The sequence below is a fragment of the Pelophylax lessonae genome (assembly GCF_965119305.1).
Source record: "Pelophylax lessonae genome assembly, chromosome: 6".
NCBI classification, from domain to species: domain Eukaryota; kingdom Metazoa; phylum Chordata; class Amphibia; order Anura; family Ranidae; genus Pelophylax; species Pelophylax lessonae.
Window position 1 is genome coordinate 313,030,562 of NC_138773.1, and position 17,143 is coordinate 313,047,704.

Here is a 17,143-nt window from a genome sequence, read left to right on the forward strand (position 1 = left end):
CGCCCAAAAGAAGCTCTTTTTTACCTTTTTTGGGTGTCATGCTTCCTGCTATTCTGTTTGCACAATGTTACCGCGATTGGGCAGGCGGAAATCGCGGCAACCTCGCACAGCGTTTGGGGTGCCATTGCAAATCACGGGCATCGCACAGGCGTCCCGCGTTTTGCAATAATTCAGGATCGCGGGCAGAATCGGGGTGATTCTGCCCGTGATCCGCTACGCCCACATGTGAAAGTAGCCTAAAGGGCTCATGCACACTGCAGCTCAAAAAAAAAAAAAAGCTGCTTTTACAGGCATTTGAGCTTTTATTTCAGCTTGGGGAAGCTTGTGCTTTTTTGTGCGCTTGTGCACATTTTTATTAAGCTTCTTCAAGCTCCTTTTTGAGCTTTTTTGAACATTCTTTTTTTCACAAACTCTCCTAGATCGTATTTTAGTAGATCTTAATCACTGTATAAACAATACAAAAAGCTGGAACAAACATTTTCATGTGTTTTTCGAGCTTTTTGGGGCACTCCCAAAAACATGAGTTTGGTGGTGGGTTTTCTGCCTGCAGGAGTATATGCCTGAAAACGGCTGAAAAAGCCAAAGTGTGCATGGACCCATTGGCTAACATGGAGGGGAGTTTCCAGGCAGATAAAATGATGAGCGCTCAAAAGCCTGTAGGAGCAGATTCTTTGAGCTGCAGTGTGTATGATCCCCTACAGCTTTTATTTCAGCTTGAAGAAGCATGTACTTTTTTGGGATCTTTTGCATGTTTTTTTATTGAGCTCCTTTTGAGCTTTTTTTTTGAGCATTTTTTTTTTTTCTATTATAAACTGTTCAGTTTTTTTTTTTTTTTTTTAATCTTTATTTGTTTTTTATTCTTTTTTTCACAAACCCTCCCCTCAGCTAATTTCTTCCTTTTTATTTATTTATTTTTTTTATTTTATTTTATTTTTTTATTTATTTTATTGGGCTTTTCAATGCTTTTTAGCAATTTTTTTTGTGCATTTTTGGGCACTTGGACATCTTTTCTGATAGAAAGCTCCTCTCAAAAACGCAAGTTTGGTGGGGGGTTGGTTTTTCTGCCGGTAAGAGCATATGCCTGTTGAAGAAAGCCAATGTGTACATGCACATTATGGTTAACATGGAGGGGAGTTTTCAGACAGGAAAAAATGAGAGCGCAAAAAAGCGGGGGGGGGGGGGTTAAGGGTAACTGCTCACCTTTACCTAGGGCACCAGGAGAAAGCACTTTTTAGTTGTTTTATCCCCCTCTTGCAGGTTCCTTCTTCCATGCGACTGGTCCTTCAAAGCCTCTTTTCGGCGCTCTGGCCGGTGGTTGCAGCTATGACGCCCTCATGTACAATGTAGGACCACACCATTTTGCATTGTAAGTGAGGACGTTTGGAGCCCAAAGCATTGGATAGAGTTGAGCACCAGTTGCTGGGTCAGCAAGGATCAAGGCAAGTAAAGGTCTTGAACATTTGATCCCTATAGCGCTAAGGGAAAACCCACTGCAGCGGTCGTTTTTTTTTTTTTTTTTCAGTTCCTCAGTTTCAGCTTTAAATATCCACTCTTTGTAGGGAGATTTATCCACTCCACTTCCTGTGCCAGATTTATATATGGGATTACAGCATGGCTGGCAACACAGTGGTACTCACCACTAGGGCTTTTTTTCAGTGGGAACGCGGGGGAACGCAGTTCCGGAACCTCCAGTCTGAATGTATGCAATGGCAATGGGTGCTGGGATTAGTGGGGTGAGCTGAAGAGCCTACTGATGCTGGCTGCTGGGGGTGAATCTATTGTTGCTGGGGTGAATCTATTGTTGCTGGAGGGCATTCTGTAGTGGGTGGGGCTGTTGTTGCAGTGGAGGATTTATTGTTGCTTGGGGGAACTATTGTTGCCGGGGGGCTTTTGTTGTATGGGGGGGTCTATTGTTTCAGGGAAGGATTTATTGGGGGCGAGTGTTGCAGGAAAGGATTTATTGGGGGAGGTGATTGTTGCAGGGGAGGATTTATTGTTGCTGGGGGGTCTATTGTTGCAGGGGAGGATTTATGGGGGGGCGATTGTTGCAGGGGAGGATTTGTTGTTGCTAGGGGGCTATTGTTGTTGGGGGTCTAATGTTGCTGATTGCAGGGAATCTATTTTACTGTTTTTTTCTATTGTTGCAGGGGAAGATTTATTGTTGCTGGGGGATCTATTGTTGGGGGAGGGTCTATTGTTGCTGATTTCAGGGGATCTATTTTCCTGCTTTTCTAGTTATCATTAACAAACTCCATACAAATTACCTAGAACCACAACATGATACTTGATTCTGTATTCTCTAAAAGAGGGGGTACTGGGAGGTGGGTAGAGGATGGAATCAAAGCACAGCACTCGGAGGAGGTGGGTAGGGGGTGGAGACAAGGGGTGACTCAGAAGAGGGGAGTTCCTGCACCTATTCTCAGAGGAATAAAGCCCTGCTCACCACTACCACTGCAGTGGGGCAATACCACTACTCGGTGGTAGTGGTATTGCCTCACTGCATCTGAGCAATGGGTTCTGGTCCCATCATGGATGTGAGTGAAACTGCTGTGCTTTGTCCATGTTTGTGTTTTTTTTTTTTTTTGATTGTTTGCGCTTCCTCTCCCTACCAAAAATGTAGTGGCTGCGGGGGATGATCTGATGGAGGGGACTCAAGTACAGTTCTTAGGTGGAGGTGGGGTAGGCTTCCCTGAATAAGTGTGTTTTCAAGGAGTACAGGGTAGGAGCTGACCGGACATACTGGGGTAGGGAGTTCCAGAGGATGGGAGAGGCTCTAGAGAAGTCCTGGAGGCGAGCATGGGAGGCGGTAACCAGGGAGCTAGCGAGCAGGAGGTCCTGGGAGGAACGGTGAGGGTGATTTGGGCGATATCTGCAGATGAGGTTGGTGATGTAGCTGGGGGTGATATTGTGTATGGCCTTGTATGTTGTGGTTAGTATTTTGAATTTTATACAATGGGGTAGGGGAAGCCAGTGAAAAGATTGGCAGAGAGTCACAGATCGGTTAGTAAGGTGGATTAATCTGGCAGCAGCATTCATGATAGACTGAAGGGGGGCATAGCCTGTGTAAAGGTAGGCCAGTGAGGAGGGAGTCAAGGCAGGAAATAACCAAGGAATGAACAGTGTTGGGGTAGATACTCAAAAAATGTAACTAGTTACTTCTGTAAATTGTAACGAGATTACTTTACTAGTTACTGCATTTGAAAAGTAACTTCACTACTTATTACTTTACTTTCCTCTTTCTTAAAGCGGTTGTAAACCCTATAAAAAAAAAAACCTGCAAGACAAAGGCATAATGAGCTAGTATGCATCGCATACTAGCCCATTATGTGTAACTTACCTTAAAACGAAGCCCCGACACGGACCCCCGGACATCGATGCGGGCGCTGCCATGATCCCTCGTCGTCTCTTCCGGGTTCGGTGGCTCCGGTGCGCTGATTGGCCGGAAGAGACGGCTCCGGCACGCTGATTGGCCGGAGCCGCGATGACGTCACTCCCGCGCATGCGCGCGGGAGTGATTTTTCCGGCAAGCTCCCGGCAACTTAATTGAAGTTCCCCCCGGACCTTCAGAGCGCATGCGCCGCTCGCGCGAGCGGCTGCATGCACTGTAAATATCTCCTAAACCGTGCCGGTTTAGGAGATATTATTTGTACCTACAGGTAAGCCTTATTATAGGCTTACCTGTAGGTAAAAGTGAAAAAAGCGGGATACTACCGCTTTAATTGACCGTGTAGAAGAAGATACATGACGCTCTTTCTGCATAGAGTTTATTGTATAAACACAGGCTTTGGGAAACATGAGAACAAAACCTGAAAAAACAGAATAAAACATAAAGTGCAACAAAAAGTCATAAACTTCATCCCTCTCTATTCTTAGAAATAACGATTGTATCGCACGGCTTGGGTAACGCAGGAAAGCGCGTTCCTTTAGCCTAGTAAAGTAGTGTAGTTACCTCCTATAGCCTAGTAAAGTAGTGTAGTTACCAAAAAAAGTAATGTAGTTACTGTAATCAGTTACTTTGTAACTAGTTACCCCCAACACTGGGAATGAATACGTTGTTTTGTTGTGTCGTTGGTTAGGAAGGGATGAATTTTGGAGATGTTACGGAGGTTAAGGCGGCAAGATTTAGCCAGTGAATGGATGTGGGAGCTGAAGGAGCGGTCAGAGTCTAGTGCCTCGTACACACGCATCGATTATTGGCCGGGAATTTTCGGCCAACGTCCGATCGGCCAATTTTCGGCTTGTTAGTATGATGCTTCCGACAACCGACTCCGACTTTTCGGCCGAAAAAAATCTGGTGTGCAGGCTATAAAAGTTTTGTTGGCCGTCAACACAACGGCCCATTTTCCGTCAGTCAGTACAGATTTCGGCAGACAAAAATCTGATGAGCAAGACTGGGCATGCTCAGAGAAGAAAAAACACACAAAGTAAACCATCACATGACATCACTTCTGAAGTAGATTTTTGTTGGCCGAGAAAATTTGTGTGCAGTCTAGGCACATTCCAACCAACAAAACAACACTCTGGACAAAAGTCGGACGATCGGTTGGCTGATAATCGTTGCCTGTGTACAAGGCATTGGATTACATCCAGCACCCTGGCATGTGTGGAAGGACCAATGGTTGTGCCATTGATCTCAATGGTAAAGTCGTGTGGAGGGGATCAGGGAGGAGGAAATATTAAAAGTTCAGTCTTAGAAAGGTTGAGTTTGAGGAAGTGGTGGGACATCAATACTGGTGTAAGAGCAGGGCTTTTTTTTCTCCGAGATAGGTGCAGGAACTCCTCCTTTCTGAGTCACCCCTTGACTCCGTCCCCTACCCACCTCCGAACACCGTTCCTTGGTTTCACCTCTTACCCACCTCCCAGTACCACCCCTTTTAGAGAATTAACAATAACAAGAAAGGCAATATAATAGATCTATAAACAATGGACACCCCAGCGACAATAGATCCACCCCTGCAATAATGGACTTCCAACAGCCAGCATTAATAGACCCTCCAGCAGCCAGCAACATTAGACCCCTCCCTCAACAGTAGATCCCTCTCAGCAATGATTGATGCCCTGTAACATAAGACCCACCCCAGCAACAATAGATACCCTACCGCACCAACAACAGACTTCCCCCAGCAACAATAGATCCTCTGCGCAAATAGATCCCCCTCCAGCAATACTAGATGACCCAGTAGCCAGCATCAATAGACCCTCCAGCAGCAAGCTGCAAAGACCTCTCCCTCAACAATAAATCCCTCCCAGCAACAACTGACCCACCAGCAACATAAGACACACCCCAGTAACAATACATCCCCCCATGAGCAACAGAAGACCTCCTCAGCAACTATAGACCCCCATCCTCCGCAAAAATAGATCCCCCTCCAGCAACAATAGATTGCCTATTAGCCAGCATCAACAGGCACACCCGAGCATCCCTTGCCATTGCATACATTCAGTTCTGGAGGTGCCGGAACTGCATTCCCCCGCGTTCCCGCTGAAAAAAAAGTCCTGCCTAAGAGTAGGAGTATAGAGTACTGGCCATTGCTTTAAGTAGGGCAGTTTCTGTAGAATGTTGTGGACGGAAGCTGGACTGTAGGGGATCGAGAAGGTTGTGGTCAGTGAGGTAGCAACTCATACGGTTGTGGACAAGCCGTTCAAAAAGCTTGGAGGCAAACGGGAGCAGGGAAATTGCTCTCATTTCAAACAGGTGGGGTCCAGTGAGGGTTTTTTTCCAGTATGGGGGTAACCAGTGCATGTTTGAGCAGCGAGGGAAAGGTGTCGGAAAAGAGAGGGAGAAGTTGAAGATGTGATTTTAGAGAGTTTAGGATAGAGCAAGAGGGTGGTCGCAGGAGTTGCAAGGGGACAGGTAGTGAGGTGGGCTGTGAAAAGGACAGGTAGTGAGGTGGGCTGTGAAAAGCACAGGTAGTGAGGTGGGCTGTGAAAAGCACAGGTAGTGAGATGGGCTGTGAAAAGGACAGTTAGTGAGGTGGGCTGTGAAAAGGACAGGTAGTGAGGTGGGCTGTGAAAAGGACAGGTAGTGAGGTGGGCTGTGAAAAGGACAGGTAGTGAGGTGGGCTGTGAAAAGGACAGTTAGTGAGGTGGGCTGTGAAAAGGACAGTTAGTGAGGTGGGCTGTGAAAAGCACAGGTAGTGAGGTGGGCTGTGAAAAGCACAGGTAGTGAGGTGGGCTGTGAAAAGGACAGGTAGTGAGGTGGGCTGTGAAAAGGAGTTTGGCAACTTCAGTGGTAACGGGGTTAAAGAAGGAAATTGTTGAGTTTGGTGTTGGACACGAGGTGTTGGTTGGTGGAGGAAGATGTAGGTTGGATATCTCATCATGAATTGTGTTGATTTTATTTTTGAAGTGATTGGCAATCTCCTGGGCAGTAAGCAAGTTGGTGAGTGGAGGCAGTGGGGGGTGGAGTAGGGAATTGAGGGTAGAGAAGAGTTGACGAGGTTTGGATGAGAGGGTGTTGATGAATGGTCAGAGATGTATAGTAACGAAGTAGAACTACTTAAGTACTGTACTTAAGTACCGAAATGCGGTATCTGTACTTTTCTAGAGTAGAATTTTTTTCTCCTACTTCTACTTTTACTTCACTACATTTTTTCGATGATTTCGATACTTCTACTCAAGTATTTTTTTTTTGTGCTGCATAGTTACTCGTTACTTTTAAAAAAATTACCACTGCCAGAACAGTAGATGGCAGGTTACATAAAGCTCAAAAAAATGTGTATAATGTCATTTGTAAATCAGCGCATACGAAAATAAAGGCTGTGTATAATAAAAGCTGCTATACCAAATCTTTCCAATAAAAAGAAAATATGAAACAAACAAATAAATGGTGCTACAGCGCTTAAAGTGCATCAAGAAACTACTAACAAACACAGGTTAATCATTTGAATAAATCATTTGAAATAATAAAAACAATATGATGTTCAAACTTTTGACTTATTTCTTTAATAACTACATAACACAGTACTTGTACTTCTACTTTCAGTACTTGAGTAGAATTTTTTTTTCAAAACTACTGGTACTTTTTACTTTTAGTACTTAAGTAGCAAATTTTTTGAAAAAACTACTTGCGATACTTAAGTAAAAAAAATGTTGAATACTTTAGTACTTCTACTTAAGTAACTTTTTCTGCGAGCACTTCCACTTCTACTCAAGTAATTTTTTGATCGAGCACTTGTACTTTTACTCAAGTAGAAATTTCGAGTACTTTATACAAGTCTGTGAATGGTGTAGTAGGTTTGTTTAGTGGAGTGGAGGCAGGAGTTGTATTTGAGAAGCGCAGATTTGTAGAGGGTGAAGTCTTTTTGCCGAATCGCAAAAAATGGCCTGGTCATTAAGAAGGTAGAACCTTCCGGAGCTGAAGTGATTAAAGGTGGAAAGCGGAATCTTTTAGTGGATTTGCCTGTCGTCCTAATAAGAGTGTGGTCACCCTAACATATCAATTGTCAGAATTTGTAAAATGAGCATGTGCAGTAATTTGGCTGAGGGGTCGTCTTGTGCGGTACCTGGCGTTCCCTTCCAGCATCATTTCTTAAATGAAGATCATTCTGTTCTGCTGCACAAAGGACGTTTTTTGCTTGCAGCTCCAATAAGTCATTAATATGATCTGCAGCATGGACATTTAACTGAACTCTGCATATTCCTTCCCTTTTTGTGATTTGCTAAATTTCCTGATCTCGGGTGTTTTTTTTTCTTTTCAGGTGCTCCAGAAATTGGGGAAAGCAGACGAGACAAAAGACGAGCAGTTTGAACAATGCGTGCAAAACTTCAGCAAACAGCTGGTGAGTGTCTATAAAATGCGCTGGTTTCGCACCTCTCTGTTTAAAATAGAACTTCACTCTCCCAATCAACCATTGATTATTTTTAATCCTCATGCTGCTAGCATTAGTAAATAGATAGGAAAGTATATTCGATTTATTTAACCGCTTCCGGACCGCAAGCTGCAGTATTACTGTGGCAGGACGGCCCTCCTGTGCGAACTGACGTAGGTACTGTATACGTCGGTCGCGCGCCTGCAGCTAGGGGGCGCTCCCGCCCCCACTCGTCAGCGGGGACTTCGATGCACGGGGCAGGCAGCACTGATTGCCGCCTGACAACCGTGATCTTTCCCTGCTGAGAGAGAACGGTCAGATGTTGTAAACACAGCTGACCGTTTTTCTCCCTGCAATGATCACAGAGCTCCTGTGATCCTTCTATATAGGATCACAGGTCTCTATGATCATTTCACAAGCCCCGCCCACATACAGTTAGAAACACGCCTCCCAGGCTCACATTTAACCCTTTGATCACTTACTGTGTTAACCCCTTCCCTGCCAGTGTCATTACAGTAACAGCGCATATATTTAGCACTGATTACTGTAGTAATGTCACTGGTACCCCCAAAAGTGTCAAAAATGTCAGTTAGGGGTCCGATCTGTCCGCCGCAGTGTTGCAGTCCTGAAAAAATCGCAGATCGCCGCCTTTACTAATAAAAAAAACAAGTCCCCGTTCACACTACCTCCGACTTAGAAACACACTGTCGCTCCGAAAATAGTTCCTGTACTACTTCGGGGTGACATTGTAGCGACTTGCATTGACTTCAGTTATGTGAAGTCCGTGCAAGTCGCGCTGAAGACGCGGTGCAAGCGACTTCACAGGTCGCCCCTGAAGTCGGATCGCCATAGTATGAACCGACACTAAAAATGACAAATCTTTCCCGTTAGTAGACGCGATAACTTTTGCACAAACCATTTAAAATACACTTATTGCGATTTTTGTAAAAAAAAAAAAAAAAAAAAAGGCAATAAGCGTATTTTAAATGGTTTGCGCAAAAGTTATCGCATCTACTAACAACGGGAAAGATTTGTCATTTTTATTGTTGTTTTTTATTTTTCACATTCTGCTATATAACATTCCCAAAAAAAAAATCAAAAATTTGAAAATCAAAAATTTAACATTTTAGGCCAATTTGTTTTCTGCTACATAGTTTGGGTAAAAAAAAAAAAAAAAAGTAGCCGAAAACAAATTGGTCTAAAATGTTTGATTTTCGATTTTTTTATTTTTTTTGGGGAATGTTATGTAGCAGAATGTGAAAAATATTGCTTTTTTTTTTTTTTTCTTTTCAGAATTGTCGCTCTCTTTTTGTTTTTTAGCGCAAAAAATAAAAATCGCACAGGTGATCAAATACCACCAAAAGAAAGCTCCATTTGTGAAAAAGGATTAAAGGGTAACTCCACTTTCATGGTGGAAAAAAATTGCAAATAAAGAAAAAACAATATAGCGTATACAATTGCGGCACAAATCATATTGTAATTGAATTTTATTAAAAATTACCTTTCCTTTTCAATCTGCAAATGTTGTAATTTTCTGAAAATGCAATGCAATATGGCCGCCTGGAGGTGTTCTGTACACAGAATGTATACTGACCACACCCCCAGAAACATAATTTCTCTGTCGCTCATTGACAGACGCAGTCCTCTTTGATTAATATCAGTAGGGTTATACTGCCCCCTACAGGAGTAGGACACTAGGCAGGAAAAACGTTCTGGCCACACCTTAGGGGCAGTCCCAGAGGGTATATCCTCTCTCTCCCTGCTACAGGATGTCAGTTTTTTTCTGCCTAGTCAGGAGTAAGGACCTAAGTTCCTTGCTGGGATCTCAGGGGGGTCCTGGCAAGCTTTTTTAGATAAATCTTTTTTAGTTAGCTTTTTCTCTCCAGTTTTTGTTCCTGTGAGATCTTCAAGCAATTATGCCGGATCTGGGCGACGGGCTGGATGTTGAGATCCAGTGGTCACCCCAGCCGGCCTACGAGCGCGTGCAGGCCCTAGCTCCGCGCTGGGTCGGCCGCGACATAGTCCCATTGGACTGGGACTGGCCCCGTGAGTTAAACGCCTCGCCAGGTCGCCCACGACCAGTCTGAATCGGAGTCGCGGTGTCTGTGTTGGCCGACAGCCCCCCCACCTCGGTGGAGATGGGTTCTGTCACGAGTTGGTGCCCGCCTGTTCCGGTATGGTGAGTAGTATGTCCCCCTTTCCCTCTGTCGGGGGACGCGGGCCCCTCCGTGGGATGGTCGGACCCTGATGACCGGGTTCCCTTCTATCCTGTAACACACTCCTCCTGAGATGGGGTGGTCGTAATCCAGTCCTGCGCGCTCCCTTCCGCCGGCAGGCTGAGCCGAGTACTACTCGGGCCCAGGCCGCCCCTTCCAGGATACCACTCCAGCAGGCTTGGTTTGGGAGCTGACAATCCGGAAAAATCTATTGCTGCAAGCTGCATTATAGAAGGGATTGAGGAGGTCCAGGGAGCCTCGCGGGAGCGCCGGCCCCGCCGACCAGTCCATGACTAAGGTCTGTGCAGATGGTGTAGGGGGCCGCAAGCAATCATGCAGGATACTAGCACTTACCGATTGATCGGTCAGCTGCAGCCGCACGGAGCGCCGTCCCTTCGCGGGCACGCGAGGCCGCCATTTTGGCGTAGCCTAAGTGTCCCCTGTATGGCGGCGGCCATCTTTGATACACCCAGCCTCGAGGAGCAGCGGTGGGAGTGCCGGAAGACGTGTAAAGGGGCGGAGCCGATTCCTTTACCCGGGTAAATCGATCCATAAGACTTCCTGTTCTGTAAAGACAGCGCTGAGAGCAGTTCGGTAGGAGCTTCTGTGCATCAGGTGGTGAGCCCTTGGGGTGTCTCTCTCTCTCTGTGGGGGTTCCAAAGCATGTGGCACTGAGGGGCGCTGTTGCGCTGGGGGATTACATAAAAAAAAAAAAAAGTTTTTTCTTTTTTCAATCTTTGTTTGCTGACAGGTGTTCCTGGCTTTGCCATGGACCCTGCCACACATGTATCCCCACCTGATCCCCTCGAGGTGGCCACAGGACCCTCCAATTCTCCACTCACTATTGATGCATTGTCAGCGGTTTTGGAGTCTTTTGTATCCCGGGTGGAGGTGGCCTGTCAGGGACGGGGGGCGAAAAAGCGACCCCCGCCTACCCCTATTTCGTCTGACATTTCAGATACAGATTCTGAGCCTGTCGCTGCGGCTGCAGGTCCCTCTTCTGGGGCTGGTGTCTCGTATCCCATCTACTCGGATAGCGAGGAAGATGTTTTTGCCTCCGCTATAGCGCAAGACGAAGCGCTGGTAGATGCACTGATTGTGTCTGTCCGGGAAACCTTGAGACTTGAGGTTACACCGGCGGAGGCAATTGATACTGAAATTGCTTTTGGTACTCGCAAGCCTACCAAGATGGCGAAGGTGTTTCCTTTGCCCAAGTGTTTTGATGATATAATTAAGGAGGAATGGGTCCGTCCAAAACTAACCCCTGGTATTTCCAAATGGATTGCTAGACGCTATCCGTTTGAAGAATCCCTCCTTAATAAATGGACGGTACCACCGTCGGTGGATTCGCCGATTTCCAGACTAAATAAAGCTACTGTTATCCCGTTGGAGGACGCTCCGTCTTTTCGGGATCCGGTGGACCGTAAGGCGGAATCTATATCCCGCTCTATATTTTCCCTGATAGGGTCAGCCTTTAGGCCAGTGTTTACCATTGCTCTGGTTTCACAAACATTGACAGGGTGGACCAAGTTGTTACGCCAAGATCTGGAGGGGAGAAGTCTCCCCCCGGCAGTATCGGACTTGCTGGAGCAGATGGTACAAGGGCTACAGTTTGTCTGTGACGCCGCCCTGGACGCCGCTCCATTAATGGGGTGCGTATCGATCTCGGCGGTGGTCCTTAGGCGTATGCTGTGGTTAAAATGCTGGTCGGCGGATCAAGCTTCCAAAAAAGCTTTGGCTAATCTCCCCTTTCAAGGGGATCGCCTGTTTGGTGCCACCTTGGATGAGAGCATCAAGGGTCTCGCTGGTGGCAAGAGCACCTTTTTACCACAGGCTGCTAAGGGGAAAGGACCTCGTCGCAGACGGGGACCTTCCTTTTCCGCTCATAAAAAGTTTTTTCGCTCCTCTGGGGCGGGTGATAAGGCGAAGTCCTCCAAAGCCCCCCCCAGGGGGTTTCAAAGGGCGCTGGTCAGGTAAACAAAGGTCTGGCCCTTCCAGACCTGAAAATAAGACCACTACAGCCTGAAGGTGCGCCCCCACCCATATCTGGGGTGGGGGGACGTCTTCACCGGTTTCCGGACCCATGGCTATCCAGAATTCCAGACAAGTGGGTTCAAGAGGTCATACGGTCGGGATACAAGATCGAGTTTCGATCACTTCCACCGGTGCAGTTCTTCCCTTCCAATATCCGACTATCCCCGGATCGCTTAGAAGCTTTGGGGGGGCAGTGACGGATTTGATGCAACAAGGAGTGGTGGTCCCCGTTCCTTGGACAGAACGTTTTCAGGGGTTTTATTCAAACCTTTTCACAATACCCAGGAAAGAGGGCAAGGTGCGTCCAATTCTGGACTTGAGAGCGCTCAATTATTTTGTCCGGGTGCAAAAATTTAGGATGGAGTCCATTCGCACAGTGGTGGCCTCCCTGCATCAGGGGGATTTTCTGGCGTCCATAGACATCAAGGATGCCTATCTTCACATTCCCATTTACGCAGGACATCAGCGTTTCCTTCGCTTTGCCGTGGGAGAGAACCATTATCAGTTAGCGGCGTTACCCTTTGGTCTCGCCTCTGCTCCCCGGGTCTTCACAAAGGTTTTGGCCCCAGTTTTGGTGCTGTTGCGACAGCGGGGCATATCGATTCTAGGCTACCTAGACGACCTTCTTCTCCGTGCGGAATCTCCGCAGGCTCTATTGCTAAACTTGGAGATCACTATGATCTCTTTGGAAGAGTTCGGGTGGCTGGTGAACCTGCAGAAGTCATCCCTGGTTCCCACTAGGAGACTGGACTATCTGGGTCTAACTTTAGACACGTCCTTGGCAAAAGTGTTTCTCCCGGCGGAGAAACTCCAGAAGATTCAGTCAACGACTCAGTTGTTATTGTCCGTCAACTGGGCTTCCCTTTGGACTTGCATGAGGGTTCTGGGACTGATGGTGGCCTCCTTCGTGTCTGATTCACTGGAACGAGCAGCTCCGGGGCAGCCGGGTGCGGATCCAGTCGGACAATGCCACGGCAGTGGCTTACGTCAATCACCAGGGGGGCACCAAGAGTGTCCTGGCGGCCGTAGAAGTGGCCGGCATCCTTCGTTGGGCAGAACGATTTGTTCCAGCCCTCTCCGCGGTATTCATTCCGGGGGTGGAAAATTGTCAGGCAGATTTTCTCAGCCGTCAGATTCTGGATCAAGGGGAATGGTCTCTTCATCCAGAGGTATTTCACCAATTGTGCCTTCGTTGGGGCACCTCAGATGTGGATCTGTTGGCATCTCGGCTCAACAGGAAGGTGCAGAGATTGGTAGCCCGCTCCCGTGATCCTCTAGCGGACGCCGCAGACGTGCTGGTCGCCCTGTGGGGGCAGTATCAGCTACTGTATGCCTTCCCTCCTCAAGTTGCTGCCGAAACTTCTTCGCAGGATAGAGGTGGAGGGAATTCCAATTATCCTGGTTGCTGCGGACTGGCCTCGTCGGGCCTGGTACGCCGACTTGGTCAGGCTGGTCGCGGACGTTCCTTGGAGACTTTCTCTCAGGGAGGATCTGCTGTCTCAGGGACCGATCTTCCATCCTGCTTTACGATCGCTGGCTTTAACGGCCTGGCTGTTGAGACCCAGGTGCTGAAGGACAAAGGGTTGTCAGCTTCAGTTATCCCTATTCTAATTAAAGCGAGGAAAGCGACTTCCAGAAAGGTCTATCATCGCACATGGAAGTCTTATATCGCGTGGTGCGAATCCCTTGGGTTTCCTCCACGTTCTTACTCGGTGGCCTGTATATTGGCTTTTCTGCAACAGGGGGTTGAGCAGAAACTGGCCTTGAGCACTATCAAGGGTCAGGTTTCAGCGTTAGCAATCTTCTTTCAGAAGCCTCTGGCTACTCAGTCCTTGGTGCGGCATTTCGTCCAGGGGGTGCGGCACCTGGCTCTGCCGGTGCCCGCGCCCTTGCCGCCCTGGGATCTTAATCTGGTGTTGTCTGTTCTTCAGAACCCTCCCTTTGAAAATATTAGGGAGATTCCCTTGCTTACCTTATCCCAGAAGGTGGCCTTTTTGGTGGCTATCACTTCTGCACGCAGGGTGTCAGAACTGGCCGCATTGTCCTGTCGTTCCCCATATCTGGTGGTTCATAGGGATAAGGTGGTTCTTCGTCCAAATCCATCCTTTCTTCCTAAGGTGGTTTCAGAGTTTCATCTAAATGAGGATATTGTGCTACCTTCCCTGTGTCCTAAGCCCAGTCATCCTCGGGAGTTTGCGTTACACTCCTTGGATGTGGTTCGGGCGATCAGGGTGTACTTGACTACTACGCACTCTTTTCGTAAGACTGATTAACTTTTTGTGATCACGGATGGCCCTAGAAAGGGGTTGCCTGCGTCTGCCGCGACTATCTCTAGATGGATCAGACAGACGGTGGTACAGGCTTATTCTATTAAGGGTTGGGTTCCTCCGTTCCCTGTTAAGGCGCACTCCACTGGGGCGCTTAGTGCTTCCTGGGCCTTCCGCCATCAGCCGTCGGTGCTTCAGGTTTGCAAGGCGGCTACCTGGTCGTCGGTTCATACCTTTACAAAATTTTATAAGGTTGATGTGCTGGCATCGGCGGATGCCTCTTTTGGCCGCAAGGTTCTGCAGGCCGCTGTTTGAGGGGACCATTTGGTCTACCTCAAGGGTTTTTTTCTGTTGGGTTTTCAGTTGAGCTCATCCTTTTGTCCGATGAGCCTTTAAGACTTCTTCTGGTTGGTTCCGGTTGGGCCTTCTGGATTGGATTTTGATTTCCGTTATCCCACCCCTCATTTGTAGCACTGCTTTGGGACGTCCCTACTGATATTAATCAAAGAGGACTGCGTCTGTCAATGAGCGACAGAGAAAATTGGATTTTTGACTTACCGTAAAATCCTTTTCTCTTAAGCTCATTGACAGACGCAGTACCCGCCCCGCTATTTTTGAGTTGGGTTGGGTTAAATTCTCTGACACTGCTTTGTTACATAACTGACATCCTGTAGCAGGGAGAGAGAGGATATACCCTCTGGGACTGCCCCTAAGGTGTGGCCAGAACGTTTTTCCTGCCTAGTGTCCTACTCCTGTAGGAGGCAGTATAACCCTACTGATATTAATCAAAGAGGACTGCGTCTGTCAATGAGCTTAAGAGAAAAGGATTTTACGGTTAGTCAAAAATCCAATTTTCCTGCTTGTGTGATTGGCTCTCCAATTTTCCCAGAAGTCTGCCTAATGCTGGCCATACACTATACGAAAAATCGTTCAAACTCCTTTTAAAAAAAATGAACACTCGGCCGTAAGAGCAAATGATTGTGCCATCATGTAATGACCGATAAATTGTTCAATGAACATGAATTAATCAGTTTTTTGTTTTGTTTTTTTTCACATGGATGAGAAACACATTAACCTTTCAATTTATTGTTCGTTCGGCAGAAAATTTCCACACTTGTCCTTCGTTTTTTCGGCTCAAAAACATCACAACCCGATTACCGATTTCGTGCTCATTAACTGGCCGAAAAATAAAAGAACTGTCCAAATGACCGAATTTCGGCCGCTTTTTCGTATAGTGTATGGCCAACATAAGATACAAGTCAGATTGCTGCCATCCCCTGCAACAAAAATGTCATATTTGGTGAGATACCCCCAATAGGAACACGTCTAAAGGGATGCAGACCCAGCAGCTTTCTTCATTAGAGCCCTGCAGCTGCACAGCTGATTGATAATTATGAAACCATTCCCATTAGACCCACTCAGCACAGAGGAACAAACAATGATTTCTTCAGAATAACAAAAGGTAGGAATCTGCAACAAAGTTTGTTATAATCCCTGCAATGTACAGAGATCACCCATAGGGGAGTGTGTTTTTTGAAGTGGAGTTCCACTCAAAAGTGGAACTTCTGCTCAGCTGTGTCCTCTGCGGGGCCACTTTTGGCATCTTTCGGGGGGCAGGTACCTGTTTTGGACAGATACCGTTTCCACACTTCTGTCGGACTGCAGCGAGATAAATCAGAAGTTCAGCCCCCTCCTCGTTCTCCCTCTGCTTCCAGGCCAGTTACTGAGCGCAGCACGCATTGCACATCGCGCATGCGCAGTGAGAACCCAGCCGTGAAGCCACAAGGCTTCACTGCCGGGCACCCTTACGGGCAATGGCGGCGGCAGCACCCAACAGCCAATGGAAACATCGGCTGCGTTGGCAACATTGATTGATTTCAGGACAGGTAAGTGTCCTGGTATTAAAAGTCAGCAGCTACAGTATGTGTACAGTATGTGTACCTTCTGACTTTTATTTTTTGGAAGGTGGGGGGGGGGGGTGTGTAGGAACTTGGCCTTAAACTACTTCTTCTTTCTTTCTTTCTTTCTTTCTTTCTTTCTTTCTTTCTTTCTTTCTTTCTTTCTTTCTTTCTTTCTTTCTTTCTTTCTTTCTTTCTTTCTTTCTTTCTTTCTTTCTTTCGTCTTTCTTCTTTTTCCTTTTTTTTTTTTTTATTCCTTTTTCCTTTTCTTTTTTCCTTTTTTTTTTTTTTTTTTTTCTTCTTTCTTCCTTTTTTCCTTTTTTTTTTTCTTTCTTTCTTTCTTTTTTTTTCTTTCACTTCCTGGTTTCCTGTCCTACGTGATTCCATGTGTCCCGCATAGGGTAGCCTGTGCTCTTCAGTGTGCTGCCCTATGCATGCTTGTTGCCCAAAAACTTTTTTTTTTTTTTGGGGAAGAAAGCTTCACACGATTTTAAAAGGCATTCTTTGCCGCAATGGCAGCGTGATTCGGTCGCGTGAAAATCGTGGCAAAATCGGATTGCATTTGGGGTTCCGTTTAGAATAAATGCGACCCAAAAGCATGCTGTGTGGTTTGTGCAGCGATTGCTACGCGGTTTGTAATCACAGGCGGGATGGCAGGCAGGATCGTGGCGAGGTCCATAAAGACATGGATGAGCAAGTAGATAGTTAGGTGGGGGGGGGGGGGCCTGTAACCAAAATACCTGGCACTATCCCCATGCAATTTAGTCATTAGAAGTAAGTCCCCACATCTTTTCACTTAGAGAAGATGAGGGGAGAAAGGGGATTTTTAGGTTCCAAAAGGAGTACAGTACCACAAAAATATGATCTGTTCTAAAAGCCAGTGGCGTAGCGTGGGCGCAAAATCTAGGGGGGGGGGG

At 46.8% G+C, this 17,143-nt stretch overlaps 1 protein-coding gene across 4 annotated transcripts in view; it reads left to right on the forward strand.

Annotated features, from left to right (window-relative positions):
* The window catches only part of BIN1 (bridging integrator 1), a 197,009-nt gene that overhangs the window by 71,720 nt on the left and 108,146 nt on the right, over positions 1 to 17,143 (forward strand). For all 4 annotated transcript variants that reach the window (XM_082261052.1, XM_082261053.1, XM_082261054.1 and 1 more), the window contains exon 2: positions 7,701 to 7,781. In XM_082261052.1, the coding sequence (XP_082117178.1) occupies positions 7,701 to 7,781 (81 nt within the window). The remainder of the gene's footprint in view (positions 1 to 7,700; positions 7,782 to 17,143) is intronic.